Raw genomic sequence first — 23,012 nt, forward strand, 5'->3', positions numbered from 1 at the left:
TGGGACAGAGTGAGACCCTTGACTCAAACAAAACAAAACAAAACAAAAACAAACAAACGAAAACAGTAGGAAGTGATAGGTGCTGTCAACGAAGAGCCAAACTCTGTAAAATATTTGAAGAAATTTATTCGGAGCCAAATATGAGTGACCATGGCCCGTGAAACAGCCCTCAAGAGGTCCTGAGAACATGTGCCCAAGGTGGTCCGGGCACAGCTTGGTTTCATGCATTTTAGAGAGGCATGAGACATCAATCAAATACATTGGTTAGGCTGGGCGCGGTGGCTCACGCCTGTAATCCCAGCACTTTGGGAGGCCGAGGTGAGCGGATCACGAGGTCAGGAAATCGAGACCATCCTGGCTAACACGGTGAAACCCCGTCTCGACTAAAAATACAAAAAATTAGCCGGGCATGGTGACGGGCGCTTGTAGTCCCAGCTACTCGGGAGGCTGAGGCAGGAGAATGGCGTGAACCTGGGAGGCGGAGCTTGCAGTGAGCAGAGATCAAGCCACTGCACTCCAGCCTGGGCGGCAGAGCGAGACCCCATATAAAAAAAAAAAAAAAGAAGAAGAAGAAATACATTGGTTTTGTCCAGAAAGGTGGGACAACTCAAAGGGCGGGAGGTTGGGAGGGTGGGGAGCTTCCAGCCTGTAAGTGAATTTAAACGTTTTCTGGTTTGACAATTGGTTGAGTTTGTCTAAAGACAAAACTGATTGATAGAAAAGGAATGTTCAGATTAAGATAAAGATTGTGGAGCCCAAAGTTCTTTTGAAGTCTTCTAGTGGCTGCCCTTAGAGACAATAGATGACAAATGTTTCCTATTCAGATTTTAGTTAATCTCTTTAGGATTGGGAGGGTCTGGAAGGAAAAGATCTAGCTATGTTAATAGAGATTCTTTACAGATGCATATTTTCTCCCATAGAGAACAGCTTTGCAAGGTCATTTCAAAATATGGCAAAGAAACATGTTTTGGGGTAAAATGTTTTTATTTTTTTTCCTTGTCTCGTAATGTTATGCCAGAGTCAGGTTGGAAAGTAAATCACGATATATCGGGTTAAATAAAACCCATTTGATGAGAATTTATGATTTGTAGGGCATGACTCCCCAGGCCCCTTAGATAGGAATTTGGGCAAGATAAAAAAAATCAGTTTAGTTCTCAGTGCCAAGCAATTCTAAATTATAGCAAGACAAACTCCAGTAGACTTTAAGCCTTGGGAATAATCCTCTTTGGCTGGACACTCTGCCCTCTGGACCCACTGTGGTGAGGGCTGCACCCCCGTGGCTCTGCTGGGTGGTGGTCCTGGCCTTCAAAACTGAGGTGGCCGGCCGGGCGCAGTGGCTCATGCCTGTAATCCTAGCACTTTGGGAAGCCGAGGTGGGCGGATCACCTGAGGTCAGGAGTTTGAGACCAGCCTGACCAACATAGAGAAACCCCGTCTCTATTAATAATGCAAAAATAGCTGGGCGTGGTGGCGCATGCCTGTAATCCCAGCTACTTGGGAGGCTGAGGCAGGAGAATCGCTTGAACCCAGGAGGTGGAGGTTGTGGTGAACCGAGATTGCGCCATTGCACTCCAGCCAGCCTGGGCGGCAAGAGCAAAAACTCTGTCTCAGAAAAAAAAAAAAAAAACAACTGAGGTGGCGGCAACCCGGTTCCAGCCTGTGCACTCTAGGCCTGTGGTGGGAGTGGCAGCCTTGATTATTGAATTGTCTTTGGGGTCCTTTTCTTGTCTTTAAGAACACTGCACCTTGAAAATAGCTGTGCCAAGCATGATGGCTGACACCTGTAATCCCAGTACTTTGAGAGGCTGAGGTGGGAGGATTGCTTGAGCCCAGGAGTTCGAGGCCAGCCTGGGCAATATAGTGAGACCTCATCTCTATAATTTTTTTTTTTTTTAATTAGCTGGGCATGGTAGCATGCACTTGTAGCCCCAGCTACTCAGGAGGCTGAGGTAGGAGGATTGCTTTAGCCTAGGAGATCAAGGTTGCAGTGAGCTGTGATCACACTACTGCACTCCAGCTTGGGTGGCAGAGTGAGACCCTGTCTCAAAAAAGAAAAAAAGGCCAGGCACAGTGGCTCACACTTGTAATCCCAGCACTTTGGGAGGCCAAGGCGGGCGGATCACAAGGTCAGGAGATCGAGACCATCCTGACTAACATGGTGAAACCCCGTCTCTATTAAACAAAATACAAAAAGTTAGCCAGGCATGGTGGCGGGCGCCTGTAGTCCCAGCTACTCGGGAGGCTGAGGCAGGAGAATGGCGTGAACCCGGGAGGCAGAGCTTGCAGTGAGCCGAGATCATGTCACTGCACTCCAGCTTGGGTGACAGAGTGAGACTCTGGCTAAAAAAAAAAATAAATAGCTGTAGCAGGGGTGTCCAATCTTTTGCCTTCTCTGGGCCACTTTGGAAGAAGAAAATTGTCTTGGGCCACACGTAAAACATACTAATGATAGCTGATGAGCAAAAAAAAAAAAATTTTTTTCAAAAAAAAAAATCTCATAATGTTTTAAGAAAGTTTAAGAATTTGTGTTGGGCCACATTCAAAGCCATCCTGGCCTGAATGTGGGCCGCTGGCCACAGGTTGGACAAGCTTGCTCTATGGCCCAGTCCTGTAGGATCTTAGACGTCCGACAGCCTTCCTTCACTTCATCTCCTTTCTCCCCTCTGGCAGCTGCTAGGGTGACTGATTAGGTCAGTGGTTCATACCCATTCTAATCTCCTTACCTCGCAGTTTTTGGACTACTCTCTTAGTATTTACAGTATGGATAGGCTGAGAATTGTCCAGATTTTTAAATTCTAGTTCTTTTTTTGCTTAACAATTTATTTCTCTTTTTTCACTTCTTTTTTTTTTTTTTTTGAGACGGAGTTTCGCTCTTGTTGCCCAGGCTGGAGTGCAATGGCACGATCTCAGCTCACCGCAACCTCCACCTCCCGGGTTCAAGCGATTCTGCTGCCTCAGCCTCCCTAGTAGCTGGGATTACAGGCATGTGCCACCACGCACGGCTAATTTTGTGTTTTTAGTAGAGACGGGGTTTCTCCATGTTGGCCAGGCTGGTCTCGAACTCCCGACCTCAGGTGATCTGCCCGCCTCGGCCTCCCAAAGTGCTGGGATTACAGGCGTGAGCCACCGCGCCTGGCCTTTTCACATTTTACTATAAGCAGTTGGCCGGGTACGGTGGCTCACACCTATAATCCCAGCACTTTGGGAGGCCGAGGTGGGCGGATCACGAGGTCAGGAGATCGAGACCATCCTGGTTAACACGGTGAAACCCCGTCTCTACTAAAAATACAAAAAGTTAGCCGGGCATGGTGGTGGGCGCCTGTAGTCCCAGCTACTCAGGAGGCTGAGGCAGGAGAATGGCGTGAACCTGGGAGGCGGAGCTTGCATTGAGCCGAGATTGGGCTACAAGCAAGACTCTGTCTCCAAAAAAAAAAAAAAAAAAAAAGCAGTCAAGAGGATCCAAGCTGCTCCTTCAACACTAAATATCCCATATATTTCAAGTTTTCCTCTGAATTGCTCAATCTTTTGTTTAATCTCTTTAAGCTCTTTTTTCCTTTAATCTCACTGTGTAATCTTTAAACAGTGTACGTGTTGTTATTCTAATGTCAGTGTCTGATAATTTCAGTATTTTAAAGCAAATTTTTCTCCTTAGCTTCACTGGTTTTCCTTCAAATGTATTAGGGTATAATTGTTTATAATGCTTTTAAATTTTGTTTTGTTTAACATCTAAAGAAATATCCCCCATGGGTATTTCTTTTGTTTTGTTTTGTTTTGTTTTTTTGAGACAGAGTCTCACTCTGTTGCCCAGGCTGGAGTGCAGTGGCGCGATCTTGGCTCACTGCAACCTCTGCCTCCCAGGTTCAAGCGATTCTCCTACCTCAGCCTCCCAAGTAACTTGGATTACAGGCATGTGCCACCATGCCCAGATAATTTTTTTGGTATTTTTAGTAGACAGGGTTTTGCTATGTTGGCCAGGCTGGCCTTGAACTCCTTACCTCAGGTGATTCACCCACCTTGGCCTCCCAAAGTGCTGGGATTACAGATGTGAGCCACTGCGCCCAGCTGGTATTTCTTTTTTTTGTGTGTGTGTGAGACATACAAGGTCTGTATAATAAAAAAATCTATTAAACTTCTAATTAAAAATATAATTTCAAAAGACATTTCCAATAGCATCAAAAACATCAAAAACCTAGGAAAGACAAAATTTCTACACAGAAAACTATGAACCATAAACTGTAAAACATACAAACTGTGTATTTATAAAACATATAAGCATATAAACTATAAACATTAAAACATATAAACTGTATGTTCATAAAGCATATAAACTATAAAATACATAAAACATTATTACAAAAAATCATAGCCCTAAATAAATGGAGGCATAGACAGGGCTCATGAATTGGAAGACCATATTTTAAAGATATCGATTCCCCTCAAATTGGTATATGGAATTTGTTAAATTTCAGTTTTAGAAAACTCTTGGCAGGCGCATCTGTGTGGGAGTGTGTGGGAGTGTGTGTGTGTGTGTGTGTGTGTGTGTGTGTGTGTGTGTGTGTGTGTGCCTATGGGTATTATTATATTTTTTAAATACTGATGGGATCTCCCTACATTGCCCAGGCTGGTCTTGAACTCCTGGGCTTAAGCAATCCTTCCACCTTGGCCTCCCAGAGTGCTAGGATTATAGGCATGAGCCGCCACACCTGGCCGCCTGTGGGTTTTTCTTTTCTTTTCTTTTCTTTCTTTCTTTTTTTTATTTGAGATGGAGTCTCGTCTCTGTCACCCAGGCTGACGTGCAGTGGGTCAGTCTCGGCTCACTGTAATCTCTGCCTCCCGGGTTCAAGTGATTCTCCTGTCTCAGCCTCCCGAGTACAGGCATTACAGGGATTACAGGCATGCGCCACCATGCCTGGCTAATTTTTATTTTATTTTATTTTATTTTTATTTTTAGTAGAGACAGGGTTTCACCATGTTGACCAAGCTGGTCTCGAACTCCTGACCTCAGGTGATCCACCCGCCTCCGCCTCCCAAAGTGCTGGGACTATAGGCGTGAGCTTATAATCTATTATAATATTATATATATAAGATATATATATAATATATATGAAATCTATAATATATAATCTATAATCTATTGTATATTATATATTATAAATATATAATATATAATAATATATAATCTGTATTATATATATAATCTATTTATAATATAGATTCTATATAATCTATATCATATATAAAATCTACATATGATATAGATTCTATATAATCTATATATGATATAGATTATATATATAATCTATAATCTATATATGATATAGATTATATATATAATCTATAATCTATATATGATATAGATTATATATATATAATCTATAATCTATTTTCTATTGTCAGTTGTTTCTGCTTTTTCTATTCATACTGTCTAGTCTCCTAGTGTTCCTGAAAATTTTTGATTGTGTGCCTAACATCACATTTGCAAAATTGATTATAGAAATTTGGAGCTCAGGACTTTCTCCAGGGAGGATTTAGGTTGCTTCTGGCAGTAACTCTAGCGTTGTCAGATCACCTGGTCTAGTTGTAGAGACTGAAATGATTAGAGGCTGAGCCGTCTACTTAATCTCTCCCTTCCTCTTAAGGTACAGCTTTTCGGGTCCCAGCCTAAGTGAATGGGGGTCATCAGGGCCGCCTCACCTGGTGGGCTCTGGATCTAAGCCCTGTCACCTTGGTCTCCTGAAGCTTCCAGAAGTGCTGCTCAGCTTCTCAGCTGCCCTTCTGAAACTGGCTAATGCTCCAAGGAGAAAAAGGACCTCAGCTCTCAGGCTCATCTCTGGATCTTTGTCCCCAGCCTCATCACCACTCATATCAGCTTCACATTCTTTCCATTGCTCTCTGAAGCTTTCACACTGATTTCTTTTATATGTATATATATATTATATATAGATTTTATATATAATATACATTTTATATAATATATAGATATATAAATATATAATATATATTTAATATATTATAAAATTCATATATATTTTGAGATGGAGTTTTGCTCTTGTTGCCCATGCTGGAGTGCAATGGCACGATCTTGGCTCCCTGAAACCTCCACCTCTCAGGTTCAAGCGATTCTCCTGCCTCAGCCTCCCTAGTAGCTGGGATTACAGGCATGCACCACCACGCTTGGCTAATTTTGTATTTTTAGTAGAGACGGGGTTTCTCCATGTTGGTCAGGCTGGTCTTGAACTCCCGACCTCAGGTGATCCGCCCGCCTTGGCCTCCCAAAGTGCTGGGATTACAGGCGTGAACCACCGCGCCCGGTCTCACACTGATTTCTTTTCTTTATTTCTTTTGGTTTTTTTGAGACTGAGTCTTGCTGTGTCCCCCAGGCTGAAGTGTAGTGGCATGATCACGGCTCACTGCAGCCTCTGCCTCCCTCAAGTGATCCTCCTGCCTCAGCCTGTTGAGTAGCTGGGACCACATGCCCAGCCAACTTTTGTATTTTTTGTAGAGAAGGGGTCTCACCATGTTGCTCAGTCTGGTTTGGAACTCCTGGGCTCAAGCGATTCTCTAGCCTCAGCCTCCCGAAGTACTACTACATGCCTGTAGGCATGAGCCATTGCACTTGGCCACAGATTTCTTTTTTTGAGGTGGAGTTTTGCTCTCATTGCCCAGGCTGGAGTGCAGTGGCGCCATCTTGGCTCACTGCAACCTCCGCCTTCTGGGTTCAAGCGATTCTCCTGCCTCAGCCTCCTGAGTAGCTGGGACTACAGGCGCCTGCCACCACGCCTAGCTAATTTTTTGTATTTTTAGTAGAGATGGGGTTTCACCATGTTGGCCAGGCCAGTCTCGAACTCCTGACCTCAGGTGATCTGCCTGCCTTGGCCTCTCAAAGTGCTGGAATTACAGGCATGAGCCACTGTGCCCGGCCTTCTTTTTTTTTTTTTGGGACGGAGTCTCGCTCTGTCACCCAGGCTGGAGTAGCGCAATCTCGGCTCACTGCAACCTTCGCCTCCTGGGTTCAAGCAATTCTCCTGTCTCCACCTCCCGAGTAGCTGGAATTACAGGCAGGTGCCACCACGCCCCGCTAATTTTTGTATTTTTAGTAGAGACAGGGTTTCACCATGTTGGCCAGGCTGGTCTCAAACTCCTGACATTAGGTGATCTGCCTGCCTTGGCTTCTCAAAGTGTTGGGATTACAGGCATGAGCCACCGCACCCAGCCCACAGTTTTCTTAAAAAATATTTTCTCCTCAGCTTTACTGGTTTTCCTCCAAGTGTATAATTGTTCATAACGCTTTTACATTTTATTCTGTTTTACATCTAATTTTGGAAAGTTTCAAATAAGTACAAAAGCAGAGAGAACAATATAACTCAATGCATCCATCACCCACTTCGGTTACCAATACTCTGACACCATTGTGCTATATACTTCCCACCACTTTTCTTTTTCTGAATTATTTTAAAGCAAATCTCAGACATCATAAAAAGTTCTCCTTAAATATTAGTATTTGGCTGGGTGCAGTGGCTCACACCTGTAATCCCAGCACTTTGGGAAGCTGAGGCGGGAGGATCACTTGAGTCCAGGAGTTTCAGACCAACCTGGGCAACACAGTGAGACCTTATGTCTACAAAAAATTCAAAAAATTAGCTAGGTGGGGTGGCATGTGCCTGTATTCCCAGCTACTTGGGAGGCTGAGGTGGGAGGATCACTTGAGCCCGGGAGGTCATAGCTGCAGTGAGCTGTGATCACACCACTGCATTCCAGCCTGGGTGACAGATGAGACCCTGTCTCAAAGAAAAAAAGGCCGGGCATGGTGGCTCACACCTGTAATCCTAGAATTTTGGGAGGCCGAGATGGGTGGATCACGAGGTCAGGAGTTCGAGTCCAGCCTGACTAACATGGTGAAACCCCATCTCTACTAAAAATACAAAAATTAGCCGGGTGTGGTGGCGCATACCTGTAATCCCAGCTACTCAGGAGGCTGAGGCAGGAGAATCGCTTGAACCTGGGAGGCAGAGGTTGCAGTGAGCTGAGATTGTACCACTGCACTCCAGCCTGGGCGACAACAGACAAGACTCTGTCTCAAAAAAAAAAAAGTGAGTTTTCATTGCTAAAAATGAGGTCCTTGAAGGGAAATATAACTATTTCCCTTCCAATATACGGGAAATATAACCACTATCATATTTGGCACAATTAACAGTAATTCACTGATAGCTTTCGATACTGTGTTCAGTTGCCTCCACTAGTTTCCAAAATGCCTTTTCACAGATGGTTTGTCCAAATCAGAATCCAAATAATGTTATTATGTTATTTTATTTATTTATTGTTTTCGAGACAGGGTCTCACTCTGTCGCCCAGGCTACAGTGCAGTGGCGTGATCACAGCTCACTGCAGCCTGGAACTCCTGGGCTCAAGTGATCCTCCCACCTAAGCCTCCTGAGTAGCTGGGACCACAGGCGTGTGCTACTGCACTTGGCTGCCCTCCTTTTTCGTGGTTAGTCTTGTCAGAGATCTATCAGCTTTGGTTTGCTAATCTTCTCTATTATTCTCTATGGCTATTCTGTTTTATTTTTGCACTTACCTTTATTAATTTCTTCCTTGTTTTTTGGGTTTTCCATTACTTTTTTTTTTTTTTTTTTGAGACAGAGTCTTTTTTTTTTTCTTTTTTGTGAGACGGAGTCTCACTCTGTCCCCCAGGCTGGAGTGCAGTGGCGTGATCTCGGCTCACTGCAACCTCCGCCTTCCGGGTTCACACCATTCTCCTGCCTCAGCCTCCCGTGTAGCTGGGACTACAGGTGCCCGCCACCACGCCTGGCTAATTTTTTTGTATTTTTAGTAGAGACAGGGTTTCACCATGTTAGCCAGGATGGTCTCGATCTCCTGACCTCGTGATCCACCTGCCTTGGCCTCCCAAAGTGCTGGGATTATAGGCGTGAGCCACCGCACCCATCCGAGACAGTCTTGCTCTTTTCACCCAGGCTGGAGTGCAATGGCATGATCTTGGATCACTACAACCTCCACCTCCCAGGTTCAAACAATTCTCCTGCCTCAGCCTCCTGAGTAGCTGGGATTACAGGCGGCCACCACCACACCAGGCTAATTTTTGTAGTTTTAGTAGAGATGGGGTTTCGCTATGTTAGCCAGGCTGGTCTCGAACTCCTGACCTCGTGATCTGCCCTCCTCGGCCTCCCAAAGTGCTGTTATTACAGGCGTGAGCCACCAACCCGGCTGTGTTTTCCATTACTTTTAAAGAAATCATCTTGAGTTTATTTTATTTTATTTTTTTGAGATGGAGTCTCGGTCTGTTGCCAAGGCTGGAGTGCAGTGGCACAATCTTGGCTCACTGCAACCTCCACCTCCCGGGTTCAAGCAGTTCTCTGCCTCAGCCTCCTGAGTAGCTGCGATTACAGGCGCCTGCCACCACACCCGGGTAATTTTTTGTGTTTTTAGTACAGACAGGGTTTTACCATCTTGGCCAGGCTGGTCTTGAACTCCTGACCTCGTGATCCACCCACCTTGGCCTCCCAAAGTGCTGGGATTACAGGCGTGAGCCACCACGCCCGGCACATTTTGAGTTTAATATCATCTTTTTTATTTATTTATTCTTATTATTTTTCAAGATGGAGTCTCGCTGTTGTCGCCCAGGCTGGATTGCAATGGTGTGATCTCGGCTCACTGCAGCCTCCACCACCTGGGTCGAAGCAATTACCCTGCCTCAGCCTCCAGAGTAGCTGGGATTACAGGTGCCCGCCACCACGCCTGGCTAATTTTTGTATTTTTAGTAGAGATGAGGTTTCACCATGTTGGCCAGGCTGGTCTTGAACTCCTGACCTCAGGTGATCTGCCTGCCTCGGTCTCCCAAAGCACTGGGATTACAGGCATGAGTCACTTCACCTGGCCCATATCATTTATTTTTAACCATTCCTGTTTCCTGATAAATTATTATTATTATTATTTTTGAGATTGAGTCTTGCTCTGTCGCCTAGGCTTCAGTGCAGTGACGTGATCTCAGCTTACTGCAACCTCCGCCTCCCAGGTTCAAGCAATTCTCCTGCCTCAGCCTCCTGAGTAACTGGGATTACAGGTGCGTGCCACCGAGCCTGGCTAATTTTTGTATTTTTAGTAGAGACGGGGTTCCACCATCCTGGACAGGCTAGTCTCGAACTCCTGACCTTGAGATCCACCCTCCTCGGCCCCCCTATTTCTTGATAAATTCTATTAAAAATATAAATCTCCATCTAAGAACTATTTTATCTGTGTTTCACGAATTTTGATGTATTTTCATCATTCAGTTCTACATACTTGTTAATTTCCTTTATTACTTCTTTGTGATCATGGTACCTTCTCCCCTGCCAGGTAAGTATCCTTTATGAGTTCTTATTTAACACAATGCAAATCAAGAGTTTTGGTTTTATTTTGCTTTTTTTTTTGTACCTTCTTAGTTTCCCAAGGTAGGAGTTTGTTGTTGTTGTTGTTGTTGTTTTGTTGTTGTTTTTAGTACTTTTTAAAAAAACTTTGTGGAGGCCAGGCGTGGTGGCTCACGCCTGTAATCCCAGCACTTTGGGAGGCCGAGGTAGGCGGATCACGAGGTCAGGGGATCACGAGGTCAGGAGATCGAGACCATCCTGGCTAACATGGTGAAACCTTGTCTCTACTAAAAATACAAAAAATTAGCCAGGCGTGGTGGTAGGCGCCTGTAGACCCAGCTACTTGGGAGGCTGAAGCAGGAGAATGGTGTGAAGCCGGGAGGCGGAGCTTGCAGTGAGCCGAGATCGCGCCACCACACTCCAGCCTGGGCGAGAGAGCAAGACTGTGTCTCAAATAATAAAAAAAAAACTTTGTGGAAATGTAGGCCAGGTGTGGTGGCTAACGCCTGTAATCCCAGCACTTTGGGAGTCCAAGGTGGGCAGATCACGAGGTCAGGAGTTCGAGACCAGCCCGGCCAATATGGTGAAACACCGTCTCTACTAAAAATACAAAAATTAGCTGCTCATGGTGGCAGGTGCCTGTAATCCCAGCTACCCAGGAGGGTGAGGCAGGAGAATCGCTTGAACCTGGGAGGCGGAGGTTGCAGTGAGCCAAGATCATGCCTCTGCACTCCAGCCTGGGCGACAAAGGAAGACTCCATCTCAAAAACAAAAAAAAATTGTAATAAACTTTGTGGCAATGTAGTTACTGATTTGTAACTTCATCCTGTTGTGGTCAGAGAAGATCCTTTGTATGGTATCTGTCTTCTAAAATCTGCTGAGACTTGTTTTGTGGCCTAACATATGTTCTCTCCTGGAGACAGTCTGGTGGACACCTGAGAGGATGTGTGGCTTTGTGCTGTGAGATCCCGGTGTGGGCAGAGTCCACCTCTGGAAGGCCATTGAAGCCACTGGTTCATAGTAGCTTCTGTGCACGTTTTGTGGTGCCCTAAGGTAGTGTTTGTGCTGGCGCGCTCGGTGGGGCTTCATTGTGCTAATCACGAGGTTTCCTGTTTGCAGTGTGCCTGCCAGTGTAGAGCCGGTGGAGCAGCTGGGCTCGGCACTGAGGTTTCGCCCTGGCTACAACGACCCCATGTCAGGGTAAGTAAAGCCTGCTGGCTGGGTGCATCTTCCTGGCAAAGGTGACAAGAGGGCTCAGGGGGGCCAGTGTGCATCTGGGGGACTGGGATGATTCGGTCATTGGGGTGGAGCCCAAGAAACTGTCACCATATCTGACCACAAGGACACTTGCTCCTTATGCTGTGAAGGTGTCTTCATTAGTGTGCTGGGGTGGTGGGGACGTGGGCGACTGTGGTCGGGGATTGACAATTGAAGGGCCAGGGGTCGGGGTACATTGACCTAGATGCTGGGTTGAGTCAGCAGATGACTGATGGGTCCCGATGGGGGCAGGAGTGACAGAGAAGGGGCTGTAGTGGGCATGCGATGATGGTAGATGGGGGCGGGTATATTGTGATTGGGCATTGGTGACAATGGTGATGGTGATGGGGTGATGGTGGTGCTGGCAAGCACATGGTAATGGAGTGATAACGGTGGGGAGAGGTCCTGGGACAACCGATGATGCCACAGTTGCTGTGTCAAGCTTTGTGGGTCATGGTTACTGTGTCAGGACTCTCCTCTCAGGAAACCAAGGAGCAACCCCAGCCCCCAAACCCCAGTCCCCTTGGCTGGGCTCCGGCCTGTGTTATTGCCACCGTAACAGGAGTTGTGACATCTTCCTGGAGGTGGAATGGGTGTGCAGCCACTAGGGTGGGCTTTCCCGGCTGGGTCTGTTCCACTTGCTGTCTCCCCCTGCCCTGGTGGATCTAGAAGACACTTAAAGAAAAGGTCTGCCCAGGAGGGCAGGGTTGCCCCTTTGGAGGAAGGGACCTTGGGCTCTGGGCCTGAGTGGGGGCTTGGGTTCTTGTTTTGCCCCATCCCATCCTGTAGGCCCAGGCAGGTGTGGGGCCTCACTGGCTACAGCAGAATCAGGGCAGGGCTCCTGTGCGTGGAGGAGGGGAAGAAGTGCAGCTGTGCCCCTCCTCAACACCTCAGGGCTGGTTGGAGCCTGAGATCTCTACAGGCCTTCCCCTCCACGTCCAGGACCCCAGGAGCGGCTGTCCTGCCCTGAGGCCCAGGATAGTGGGCTTTCAGATGGCCCTGTGGGAGATGCCTATGCCCAGCCTGTGTGGGCCTGGAGGCAGTCCAGGAGTGGGCCTCGTCCTGAGGACAGTGGGCATCACAGAGGGTTCTGGGAGCGCTGGGGACTGAATGGTGTTTTAGGAAGACCACACTGGCTGCTCTGTGGAAGACGGAAAGAGCAGATGGGGTGGGTGTGGGAGGTGGGAAGTCGTTTCTGTAGGAGGTGGCCTCAGGCGGCTTCCTGGCCAGAGGCGCTGGAGGCCAGAGAGAGCCAGAGCTTGGTGGGGAGAGGTGAGGATGGAGACTTATATTCAGCAGCTCCCTCAAGGCAGCTTGTGGAGTGAGTGGGAAGGAGCAGGGCCTGGACACTGGAGGAGGGCAGGCTTGTGGTGAAGTGCGCTGTGGAATGGAGATTTCACACCACGGAGTCCATGGCACTCTGGGCAAGAGCCAGGCAGTGGAGCAGATTGAAGAGCGGTTGGAAATTGTATGCTGGTCGCAGGCAACTCCTTGGAGAGTTTTGGCCGTGAATGGATGAGGAGTAAGACAGGCATTGAAGCTGGGCACAGTGCCAGACTCCTGTAGTCCCAGCTACTTGGGAGGCTGAGGCAGGAGGATCACTGGATGCCAGGAGTTCAGGGCTACAGTGAGGTATGATCCTGCCTGGGAATAATCCCTGCACTCCAGCCTGGGCGACTCCGTGTTTTTTGTTTTTTGTTTTTAAAAGGGAGGCCGGGCGTGGTGGCTAATGCTTATAATCCCAGCACTTTGGGAGGCTGAGGTGGACAGATCACCTAAGGCCAGGAGTTCAAGACCAGCCTGGCCAACATGGTGAAACCCCGTCTCTACTAAAAATAACAAAAATTAGCTGGGCATGTTGGCGGGTGCCTGTAATTCCAGCTACTCTCTAGGCTGAGGCAGGAGAATCACTTGAACCCAGGAGGCAGAGGTTGTAACAACAAAAAAAAGGAGTTGGAGAATCCATGTGAAGGGTTGTTTTGTTTCTTTTTTTTTTTTTCTCAATGTTAGAGATTTGAGCTGGGACAGCAAGGAGACAGTGCGGAACAAGCTCCCAGAGGGGCATAGGAGGAGGAGTGGCTTCTTGGGGTTGTGGCAGCAGGGAGGTGACTGGGGCCAGCTCAGAGGCACCTCTGACTCCCCAAGGTGTGCATGTGGGACCTGTTCTGTTAGCCCAGCTGCCGCCGTGATGTGCACAGCACTGGGCCTCGTGTGCTGTGTGCTTGGCGTGCCCTGCTGCCTCCTGCCCCAGGCTATTTTGCCCATGCATCGAGAAAAGCAGGTGACTGGAGTGATGCTCCCCCTCTTGCGCCTCATGTCATCTCTTGTCCTCTGCTTTGTTCTGAGCCCCAGCTCATGCCTAGGACCTGCTTTATAAAGGTGCAGAAGCCAAAGAAGTGGGTGCTGGGAGGAGGGGAGGGGGACAGGGTCATCAGTGACTCCTCTCTTTTGAACTCTCTCAGGTGGCTGTCTTTCTGGGTCCCAAGGAGACATCCTCTGCTGGGCATCCGTGTGCTGCCTACTTGGCCAAGGGCACTGTTTGTCCACTGGAGAGTTGGCTCCTTGTTGAGGGCCTGGCCCCTGCTGTCGAGGCCATGGCCAGGAGCTCAGGAGAAGCCAGGCAGGGGAAAGACCCCAGGCCAGGAGCCCCACCCCAGCTCTGCCCCACTCCCTGCCACTGACCCCTCCTCCTCTCCTTATTTTGGGACCCTTGCCTCTGGCTGTCTCCCTCTGGGCTACTTTTTTTTTTTTTTTTTTCAGATGGAGTTTCTCTCCTGTTGCCCAGGCTGGAGTGCAGTGGCACAATCTCTGCTCACTGCAACCTCTGCCTCCTGGGTTCAAGCAATTCTCCTGCCTCAGCTTCCTGAGTAGCTGGGATTACAGGTGCCGGCCACCATGCCCGGCTAATTTTTGTATTTTTAGTAGAGATGGGGTTTCACCATATTGACCAGACTGGTCTCGAGCTCCTGACTTCGTGATCTGCCCGCCTCAGCCTCCCAAAATGCTGGGATTACAGGCATGAGCCACTGCGCCCGACCTGGGCTACTTTTTGAGTTCCCTAGGCATGAGGCAGCAGGCTGGAGTCTGGATCCAGATGGGCCCACATCTGCCTGGCCCAGAACCCCTGCCGCAGGAGGATGCCACCCATGGCAGGGGTTATAGTGTGGCCCTATTTGTGGGCTCAGGGTAGGCCCAGGTCTTCTGCCCCCTAGACTTTGGCAAGTGAATCTCTGTTTAATGGTGAGTGGCTCCAGCCATTCTTGGCTTGTTCACTCCCTAGATCTTCCTTAGTCTCCTGGTTGTTTTGGATCCTGCTGTCATGTCCTCTTCCCAGCTCCTTGCACTCACAGGACTCTCGGGCAAGACTGTTGGGTTTCTAAGCACCGAATGGCAGAAGCTCTGGCTGCAGACCCCAAGGAGGCCACCACTGACCCTCTGCTGTGACTCCACTGCCACAGTGCAGGGGAGAGGGAGAGAGGCCCATTAGGCGAGGTGTGGCCACAGCCCCGGTGCTACCTCCCAGCCCTCAAAGCGTCCTTTCTGTGGTTCTCAGGCCCTCAAGCCTGTCTGGGGCCTTGCTGACACTGGGGTGGGGGTGCGGGTATCCCAGGTCCAGAGCCAGCCTGTTCACAGTCTAAGATTTGGAGTCTTCCATTTCTTGGAGGCCGCCCAATTCTCCCCAGACCTTACAATCCTGCCCAAACTCCCTGCCGGGGTGGCTGTTCCTCTGCCTTCTGCTCCCTCCTGCTTGGGCCGACTCTGCCTTTTGAGCTTGGCCCCAGCCTTGGGAGACCCCATTCCTTCCTCTCAGAGGCGTAGTTCCATTGGTACTGTAGCCACGTGTGGCCTTGCATCCTAGCCCCACTCTGCAACCACCCCTTGAATGTTGCTTGGTTTTCTAAGGTCACCATGCCTGGGTGGGGTCTCTGGGTGAATTTATTCATTTACCTGTCCAATATTTATTGATTAATTCACAAGATTATGCAAAAATTTTTTTTTATTGAGCACTCACTATATGCTAGGCACTGGAAATACAGTGGTGGCCGAAAGCTGTATTGGATGATAATGGTACAAAGCAGGGGCAAGATGTAGTTGATCAAATACTCACACACAACAGAGTGTGTGTTTATGAACTGAAGTAGAAAGGAATTTAATTCCGTGCGGGCGTGTGCTGAGGGGCCTGGCCTCTTCTGCATGGTGGGGAAAGTGCTCCTGGGGAAGTGACGCTTTGACCTGAGGCCTGAGGGGTGAGCAGGAATGAGTTAGGTGTGGCTGAGATGAAAGGAGGAAAGGGCTGAGCTGGCAGGAGTATCTGCATGTGCAAAGGCCTTGAGCAGGACACAGCATGGTGCTTTCAAAGCTGAAAGGAGGGGGATGGGACTGAGCACAGAAGTTGAAGGAGAGGGGGCAGTTCCAGACCACACATGGCTTTGTGGGCCTAATAGGGAGTTTTATTTTATTTAAAATTTTAATTAAAGGCTGGGCACGGTGGCTCAGGCCTGTAATCTCAGCACTTTGGGAGGCCAAGGTGGGCAGATCACCTGAGGTCGGGAGTTCGAGACCAGGCTGGCCAACATGGTGAAACTCCATCTCTACTAAAAATACACAAATTAGCCAGGTGTGGTGGCGCACACCTGTAGTCCCAGCTTCTCGGGAGGCTGAGGCACGAGAATCACTTGAACCCGGGGAGGCGGAGGCTGCAGTGAGCTGAGATTGCACCATTGCACTTCAGCCTGGGTGACAGAGAAAGACTCTGTCTCAAAAAAAAAAAATTAAATTAAAAAATAAAATTTTAATTAAAGATTAAAATTTAGCCTGGGCAACACAGTGAGACCCTGTCTCTACAAAAAATAAAAAAATAGCCGAGTGTGGTGGTGCATGCCTGTGGTTCCAGCTACTTGGGGGACTGAGGTGGGAGGATTACTTGAGCCTGGCAGTTTGAGGCTGCAGCGAGCTGTGATCGTGCCACTGCACTCCAGCCTGGGCAACAGAGTGAGACCCTGCCTCAAAAAAAAATAATAATAAAATTTCTTTATTGTAAGTTTCACTGTCTGGTGAGACAAATCCCAGATTTTTCTTTTCTTCTTCTTCTTCTTCTTCTTTTTTTTTTTTTTTTTGAGACAGATTCTCACTCAGTCTCCCAGCTCCCAGGCTGGAGAAAGCCTCCTGAGTAGCTGGGATTACAGGTGCGTGCCACCAAGCCTGGCTAATTTTTGTATTTTTTGATAGGTAAAGAAGGAGTTTTGCCATGTTGCCCAGGCTGGTCTCGAACTCCTGGGCTCAAGCTTCCCAAAAGCCTCGGCCTCCCAAAGTGCTGGGATTGCAGGTGTGAGCCACTGCACATGGCCTCTTTTCTTCTTTTATTGTCAACTATAATACATATACAGGAAAGCACAGATACACTCAGTTTAACATGTAATTATAAAGCAAATTCCTTTGTAATCCCAAGAGCTACAGGAGCCATAGCCGGCGTTTGAGCAGGGGGTGACATGATGGACCTTGCATGGTGGTCCCAGTAGGATGGTGGACCCAGTAGGATGGTGGACCCAGTAGGGGGGACCCAGTAGGATGGGGAGACAGATTGGAGAGAGTGCTGGTGGGAGAGGAGGAGCTGAAGGGACAGGCTGGACTTTGCTCCTTGCATGTGTGTCAGCCAGGGCCCCAGGGTCGCCCTCTGGGCCTAGATGGATGCAGAAGCTCCTCCTGGAGGCTGGTGGAACAGGGCTGGTGGGTTAGGTGGAAGTGGGGGTGGGGGTGCTGCTGAGCTAGAGTGTGGTTGGGGCCCACCGAGGCTGGGGTGGCTCTTAGACCCCCTAGTGGCCAGGCTGCATTCCGAGGTCAGGCCCCGCAGGCTTGGCTCAGGGAGGCAGCTCTGGGAGGCAGCTGGGGCACCTCTGCTTCCCCTCCTCCCCGGCCCCCACCCCTTGGCTCCTTGGCTGCTAGCCGGCTGCTGGGCGGGGCCATCCTGTGTCTTTAAGAGGGTGGAACAGAGGCCTCGACTCTGTGCTTCCTGTGGCTGACGTCATCTGGAGGAGATTTGCTTTCTTTTTCTCCAAAAGGGGAGGAAATTGAAACTGAGTGGCCCACGATGGGAAGAGGGGAAGCCCAGGGGTACAGGAGGCCTCTGGGTGAAGGCAGAGGCTAACATGGGGTGAGCTTGGGCGCCATGCTGTGTGTGTGTGTGAGAGACAGACACTGAGAGATCTCCGGAGGGATGATAACAGCCTTGCGGTCGCGTGTCATTGATGGCGTGTGAATGTGTGTGCGTTTCTCCATTCCTGCCTCTGGTTGGGTAGGAAGACACCTGTAGTCTGCTGGTCCTGTCTTAGGGCCTTGTCCTGGACGGCCTGGGGCTGATGGCTCCTGCTTTGAGAGTCCTGAGGGGTGCTTTTAAGCCTGGAGTCTTTAGCTCTGTCCCTGGGCTGTGCTGTGGGGCCCTGCTGAAGTTGTGTAGCCCCAGGGCGGGGTAGGGTGGGACCTGCACCCTCCTTGGGCCTCTGTTGGGCAGAGGCTTGGGGGGGATGTCCTGCAGCTAACAAAGCTCCTGGAGTTTTTGAATGTGTTTGATGCAGTTACCAAGCATTTGCCTTTTGTTAGAATAAAGCTTGGGTTGGGCATGGTGGCTGACACCTTTTAAAAAAACTTATTATTTTTTATTTTTTTGGAGACAGAGTCTCGCTCTGTCACCCAGACTGGAGTGCAGTGGCGGGATCCCGGCTCACTGCAACCTCCGCCTTGTGGGTTCATGTGATTCTCCTGCCTCAGCCTCCAGAGTAGCTGGGACTACAGGCACGTGCCACCACGCCCAGCTAATTCTTTTTTTTTGTATTTTAGTAGAGACGGGGTTTCACTATGTTGCCCAGGCTGGTCTCAAATTCCTGACCTCAGGCGATCTGCCTGCCTCGGCCTCCCAAAGTGTTAGGATTACAGGCATGAACCACTGCGCCTGGCCTATTTATTTTATTTTTTAATTTTTTGAGACGGAGCCTCCCTCTGTCGCTCAGGCTGGAGTGCAGTGGCACAATCTTAGCTCACTGCAACCTCCACCTCCTTGGTTCAAGCCATTCTCCTGCCTCAGCCTCCTGAGTAGCTGGGACTACAGTCTTGCGCCATTACGCCCTGCTAATTTTGGTATTTTTAGTAGAGACAGGGTTTCACCATATTAGCCAGGGTAGTCTAGAACTCCTGACCTCGAGCGATCTGCCCACTTTGGCCTCTCGAAATGTTGCCCCCGTGCCTGGCCAGTTTTTTATTTTTATTTTTTATTTATTTACTTTTTTGAGATGGAGTTTCACTTTTGTTGCCTAGGCTGGAGTGCAATGGTGTGATCTCGGCTCACTGCAATCTCTGCCTCCCTGGGTTCAAGAGATTCTCCTGCCTCAGCCTCCCAAGTAGCTGGGATTGCAAGCACCCACCATCATGTCTGGCTAATTTTTTTTATACTTTCTCAAACTCCAGACCTCAGGTGATCCACCTGCCTCGGCCTCCCAAAGTGCTGGGATTACAGGTGTGAGCCACCGCACCCAACCGTTTTTTATTTTTTTAAATCTTTTATCATCCAGTACAAAATGTCAGGCTGACAGGTTTTTTTTTTTTTTTTTTTTTTTGAGACAGAGTCTCACTCTGTCCCCCAGGCTGGAGTGCAGTGGTGCGATCTTGGCTCACTACAGCCTCCACCTCCTGGGTTCAAGCGATTCTCCTGCCTCAGCCTCCTGAGTAGCTGGGATTACAGGCGTGCGCCACCACAACCAGCTAATTTTTGTATTTTTAGTAGACAGGGTTTCACCATGTTGACCAAGCTGGTCTCAAACTGCTAACCTTGTGATCTGCCCACCTCGACCTCCCAAAGTGCTGGGATTACAGGCATGAGTCACCGCACCCTGGCCACGCTGATGGTTTTAATCTCAGCACTTTGAGAGGCCGAGGAGGGAAGATTGCTTGAGGCCAGGAGTTGGAAACCAGTTAGGTAACATAGTGAGACCCCTGTCTCTACAAAAATAAATGTGGTAGTGCATGCCTGTGGTTCCAGCTACTGGGGAGGCTGAGGTGGGAGTATCACTTGAGCCTGGGAGGTGGAGGCTGCAGTGAACTGTGATCACACCACTGCACTCCAGCCTGGGAGACAAAGTGAGACCCCGTCTCAAAAAATAAATTAAAAAAGAGAAAGAATGAAGCTTGGCCTCTGCAAACACAGCAGGGTGGCTAGTAAGGGGCTCTGTCTGCATTTGGAAGTCAGGTTTTTTTTTTCTTTCGTTTTTGAGACAGAGTTTTTCTCCTGTCTCCAGGCTGGAGTGCAATGGCGTGATCTTGGCTGACTGCAACCTCTGCCTCTCGGGTTCAAGCGATTCTCCTGCCTCATCCTCCTAAGTAGCTGGGATTACAGGCAGCCGCCACCGTGCCCGACTAATTTTTGTATTTTTAGTAGAGACAGGGTTTCACCATGTTGGCTAGGCTGGTCTCGAACTCCTTACCTCAGGTGATCCGCCCTCCGCGGCCTCTCAAAGTGCTGAGATTACAGGCATGAGCCACCGCCCCGCCTAGAAGTCAATTTTGGTGAGCTTCCCAGCCCAGGGCCTGCTTTCTCAAAGGGCAGGTCCTCTGGCCTCCTGCCTCCAGGCCTCTGTGTCCTCCCCTTGGCTCTTGGCCCTCTCACCTATGGAAGTGGCCATGTAGGTCAGAGGTGGGGGATCCAGGGGTGTCTGTGACCCCTGGCACAGTGCTTGGCACACAGCAAGCTTGCAGGCAGAGGCAACTGTCCTTATCACTCAGGGGCCAGCCTCCCTGCCCTGGAGCTGTCGTGGAGTGCAGGGGAACACTGGGGGCCTCCTGTTCCGGCCACACTGGCCTCTGCCCTCCTGGGGCTTCTCTCTGTCTTCACCCTGTGCTTCGTGAGCCATGTTATCTTCACTGTCTGCCTCCTACACTGGACTGTGGGCTCCCAGAGGCCAGGGCTGGCTGTCTTGCCCACTGTTAAGTTTTTTGACTCAAATTACAGTGCCTGGCTTGTGGCATGTGCCCTATACCCATCTGCTGATCAGTTGGTTGTGAGGTAGACAAGATAGATGTATGTGTGTGGGGGTGGGACTTGAAGAGTTTCCTCCCATGCCTCTGAGGGTGGGACAAGCGGGGCAGACCCAGGGAGAGAGGGTTACAGAGACTCACATATACCCCAGTTTACACAAGAGGAAACAGATTGAAACAGGTGCAGGCCACTGGACAAGGAAGCAGCTATAACTGTATTGCCCAGACCCCTTCTGGCAAGAGGGGCATGCCCTGGGAAGGGGTGGAGTGTGGATGCTGGTCTGGGGAGGGGCGAGGTGCCCCGGGTCACGTCTAGCTCTTTGGCAGGTTCGGAGCGACCTTGGCCGTTGGCCTGACCATCTTTGTGCTGTCTGTTGTCACCATCATCATCTGCTTCACCTGCTCCTGCTGCTGCCTGTACAAGACGTGCCGCCGACCACGTCGTAAGCGTGCCCACCCTGCCCCACTGTGACCCCCTGGGGTGGCAAGGGGAGCTGATCAGGCCCTGCTTTGGCTAAGCTGGAGGGATGGGTGGCAAGCCTGGCCCTCAAGACCTGGGGAGATGGAGGAGGGTCCTGACTGGAATTCTCTTTGCAGCGGTTGTCACCACCACCACATCCACCACTGTGGTGCATGCCCCTTATCCTCAGCCTCCAAGTGTGCCGCCCAGCTACCCTGGACCAAGCTACCAGGGCTACCACACCATGCCGCCTCAGCCAGGGATGCCAGCAGCACCCTACCCAATGCAGTACCCACCACCTTACCCAGCCCAGCCCATGGGCCCACCGGCCTACCACGAGACCCTGGCTGGTGAGTGCCCCTGCCAACTCTAGCCCTGCCCGACTTCCCGAGTCTCTGCCAGCACCCCTCGGGCACCCATCCTAAACCACATCACTCAGTAGGCCTCTGCCCCTTTCTGCTCGCCTGCCACTCACACGGCAGCCCACCATGCTCACAGCCAACCAGGGTCCTCTCTGCTTTCAGGAGGAGCAGCTGCACCCTACCCCGCCAGCCAGCCTCCTTACAACCCGGCCTACATGGATGCCCCGAAGGCGGCCCTCTGAGCATTCCCCGGCCTCTCTGGCTGCCACTTGGTTATGTTGTGTGTGTGTGTGAGTGGTGTGCAGGCACGGTTCCTTACACCCCATGCGTGCTGTGTGTGTCCTGCCTGTATATGTGGCTTCCTCTGATGCTGACGAGGTGGGGAACGATCCTTGCAAGAGTGGGCTGGGACCAGACTTTGTTCTCTTCTTCACCTGAAATTATGCTTCCTAAAATCTCAAGCCAAACTCAAAGAATGGGGTGGTGGGGGCACCCTGTGTGTGAGGTGGCCCCTGAGAGGTGGGGGGCTCTCCAGGGCACATCTGGAGTTCTTCTCCAGCTTACCCTAGGGTGATCAAGTATGGCCTGTCACACCAGGATGGCGCAGCTTTCTGTATGATGCAGATGTGTCCTGGTTTCGGCAGCGTAGCCAGCTGCTGCTTGAGGCCATGGCTTGTCCCCAGAGTTGGGGGTACCCTTTGCAGAGCCAGAGACATGATGCAGGTGAAGCTTGGGATCTGACCAAGTTGGGCTTTGATCCTTTGGGCAGGTGTCTCATTGCTCCCTGGAGCCTGTGTCATGCCTGTTGGGGATCAGGCAGCCTCCTGATGCCAGAACACCTCAGGCAGAGCCCTACTCAGCTGATAGCTGCCTGCCTGGACTGTCCCGTCCCTGCATCTCCCCTGGGACCAGCTGGAGGGCCACATGCACACACAGCCTAGCTGCCCCCAGGGAGCTCTGCTGCCCTTGTTGGCCCTGCCCTTCCCACAGGTGAGCAGGGCTCCTGTCCACCAGCACACTCAGGTCTCTTCCCTGCAGTGTTTTCATTTTATTTTAGCCAAACTTTTTGCCTGTTTTCTGTTTTAAAACATGATAGTATGAGACTGAAACCCCTGGGTTGTGGAGGGAAATTGGCTCAGAGATGGACAACCTGGCAACTGTTGAGTCCCTGCTTCCCCTGACACCAGCCTCATGGAATATGCAACTCCTGTACACCCCAGTCCAGGGTGTTCTGGCAGCAGGGACACCTGGGCCAACGGGCCATCTGGACCAAAGGTGGGGTGTGGGGCCCTGGATGGCAGCTCTGGCCCAGACATGAATACCTCGGTGTTCCTCCTCCATTACTGTTTCACCAGAGCTGTCTTAGCTCACATCTGTTGTGTTTCTGAGTGTAGGGTCTGTACACTTGTTTATAATAAATGCAATCGTTTGGAGTTGCCGCCCCCTTTCTTCCTGGCCTTGGCTGCTGGGATTGGAATCAGGCTGTACTCTTTCCATCCACCATTTGGGTTTCTCTGTGTTTTCCCTACTTTTATTGGACTCAGATAGTTG

At 50.0% G+C, this 23,012-nt stretch overlaps 1 protein-coding gene across 4 annotated transcripts in view; it reads left to right on the forward strand.

Moving 5' to 3' along the window:
• The window catches only part of SHISA5 (shisa family member 5), a 37,046-nt gene extending 14,152 nt beyond the window's left edge, over positions 1–22,894 (forward strand). For 2 of the 4 annotated variants that reach the window (XM_024243981.3, XM_024243980.3), the window contains exons 3-6: positions 11,481–11,561; positions 20,967–21,082; positions 21,237–21,449; positions 21,624–22,894. In XM_024243981.3, coding sequence (XP_024099749.1) covers positions 11,481–11,561; positions 20,967–21,082; positions 21,237–21,449; positions 21,624–21,703 — 490 coding nt within the window. In that variant the 3' untranslated portion in view covers positions 21,704–22,894. 4 annotated transcript variants of the gene reach the window in all.
• Positions 22,895–23,012: the final 118 nt, after the last annotated feature.

Source organism: Pongo abelii, chromosome 2, assembly GCF_028885655.2.
Source record: "Pongo abelii isolate AG06213 chromosome 2, NHGRI_mPonAbe1-v2.0_pri, whole genome shotgun sequence".
NCBI lineage: Eukaryota > Metazoa > Chordata > Mammalia > Primates > Hominidae > Pongo > Pongo abelii.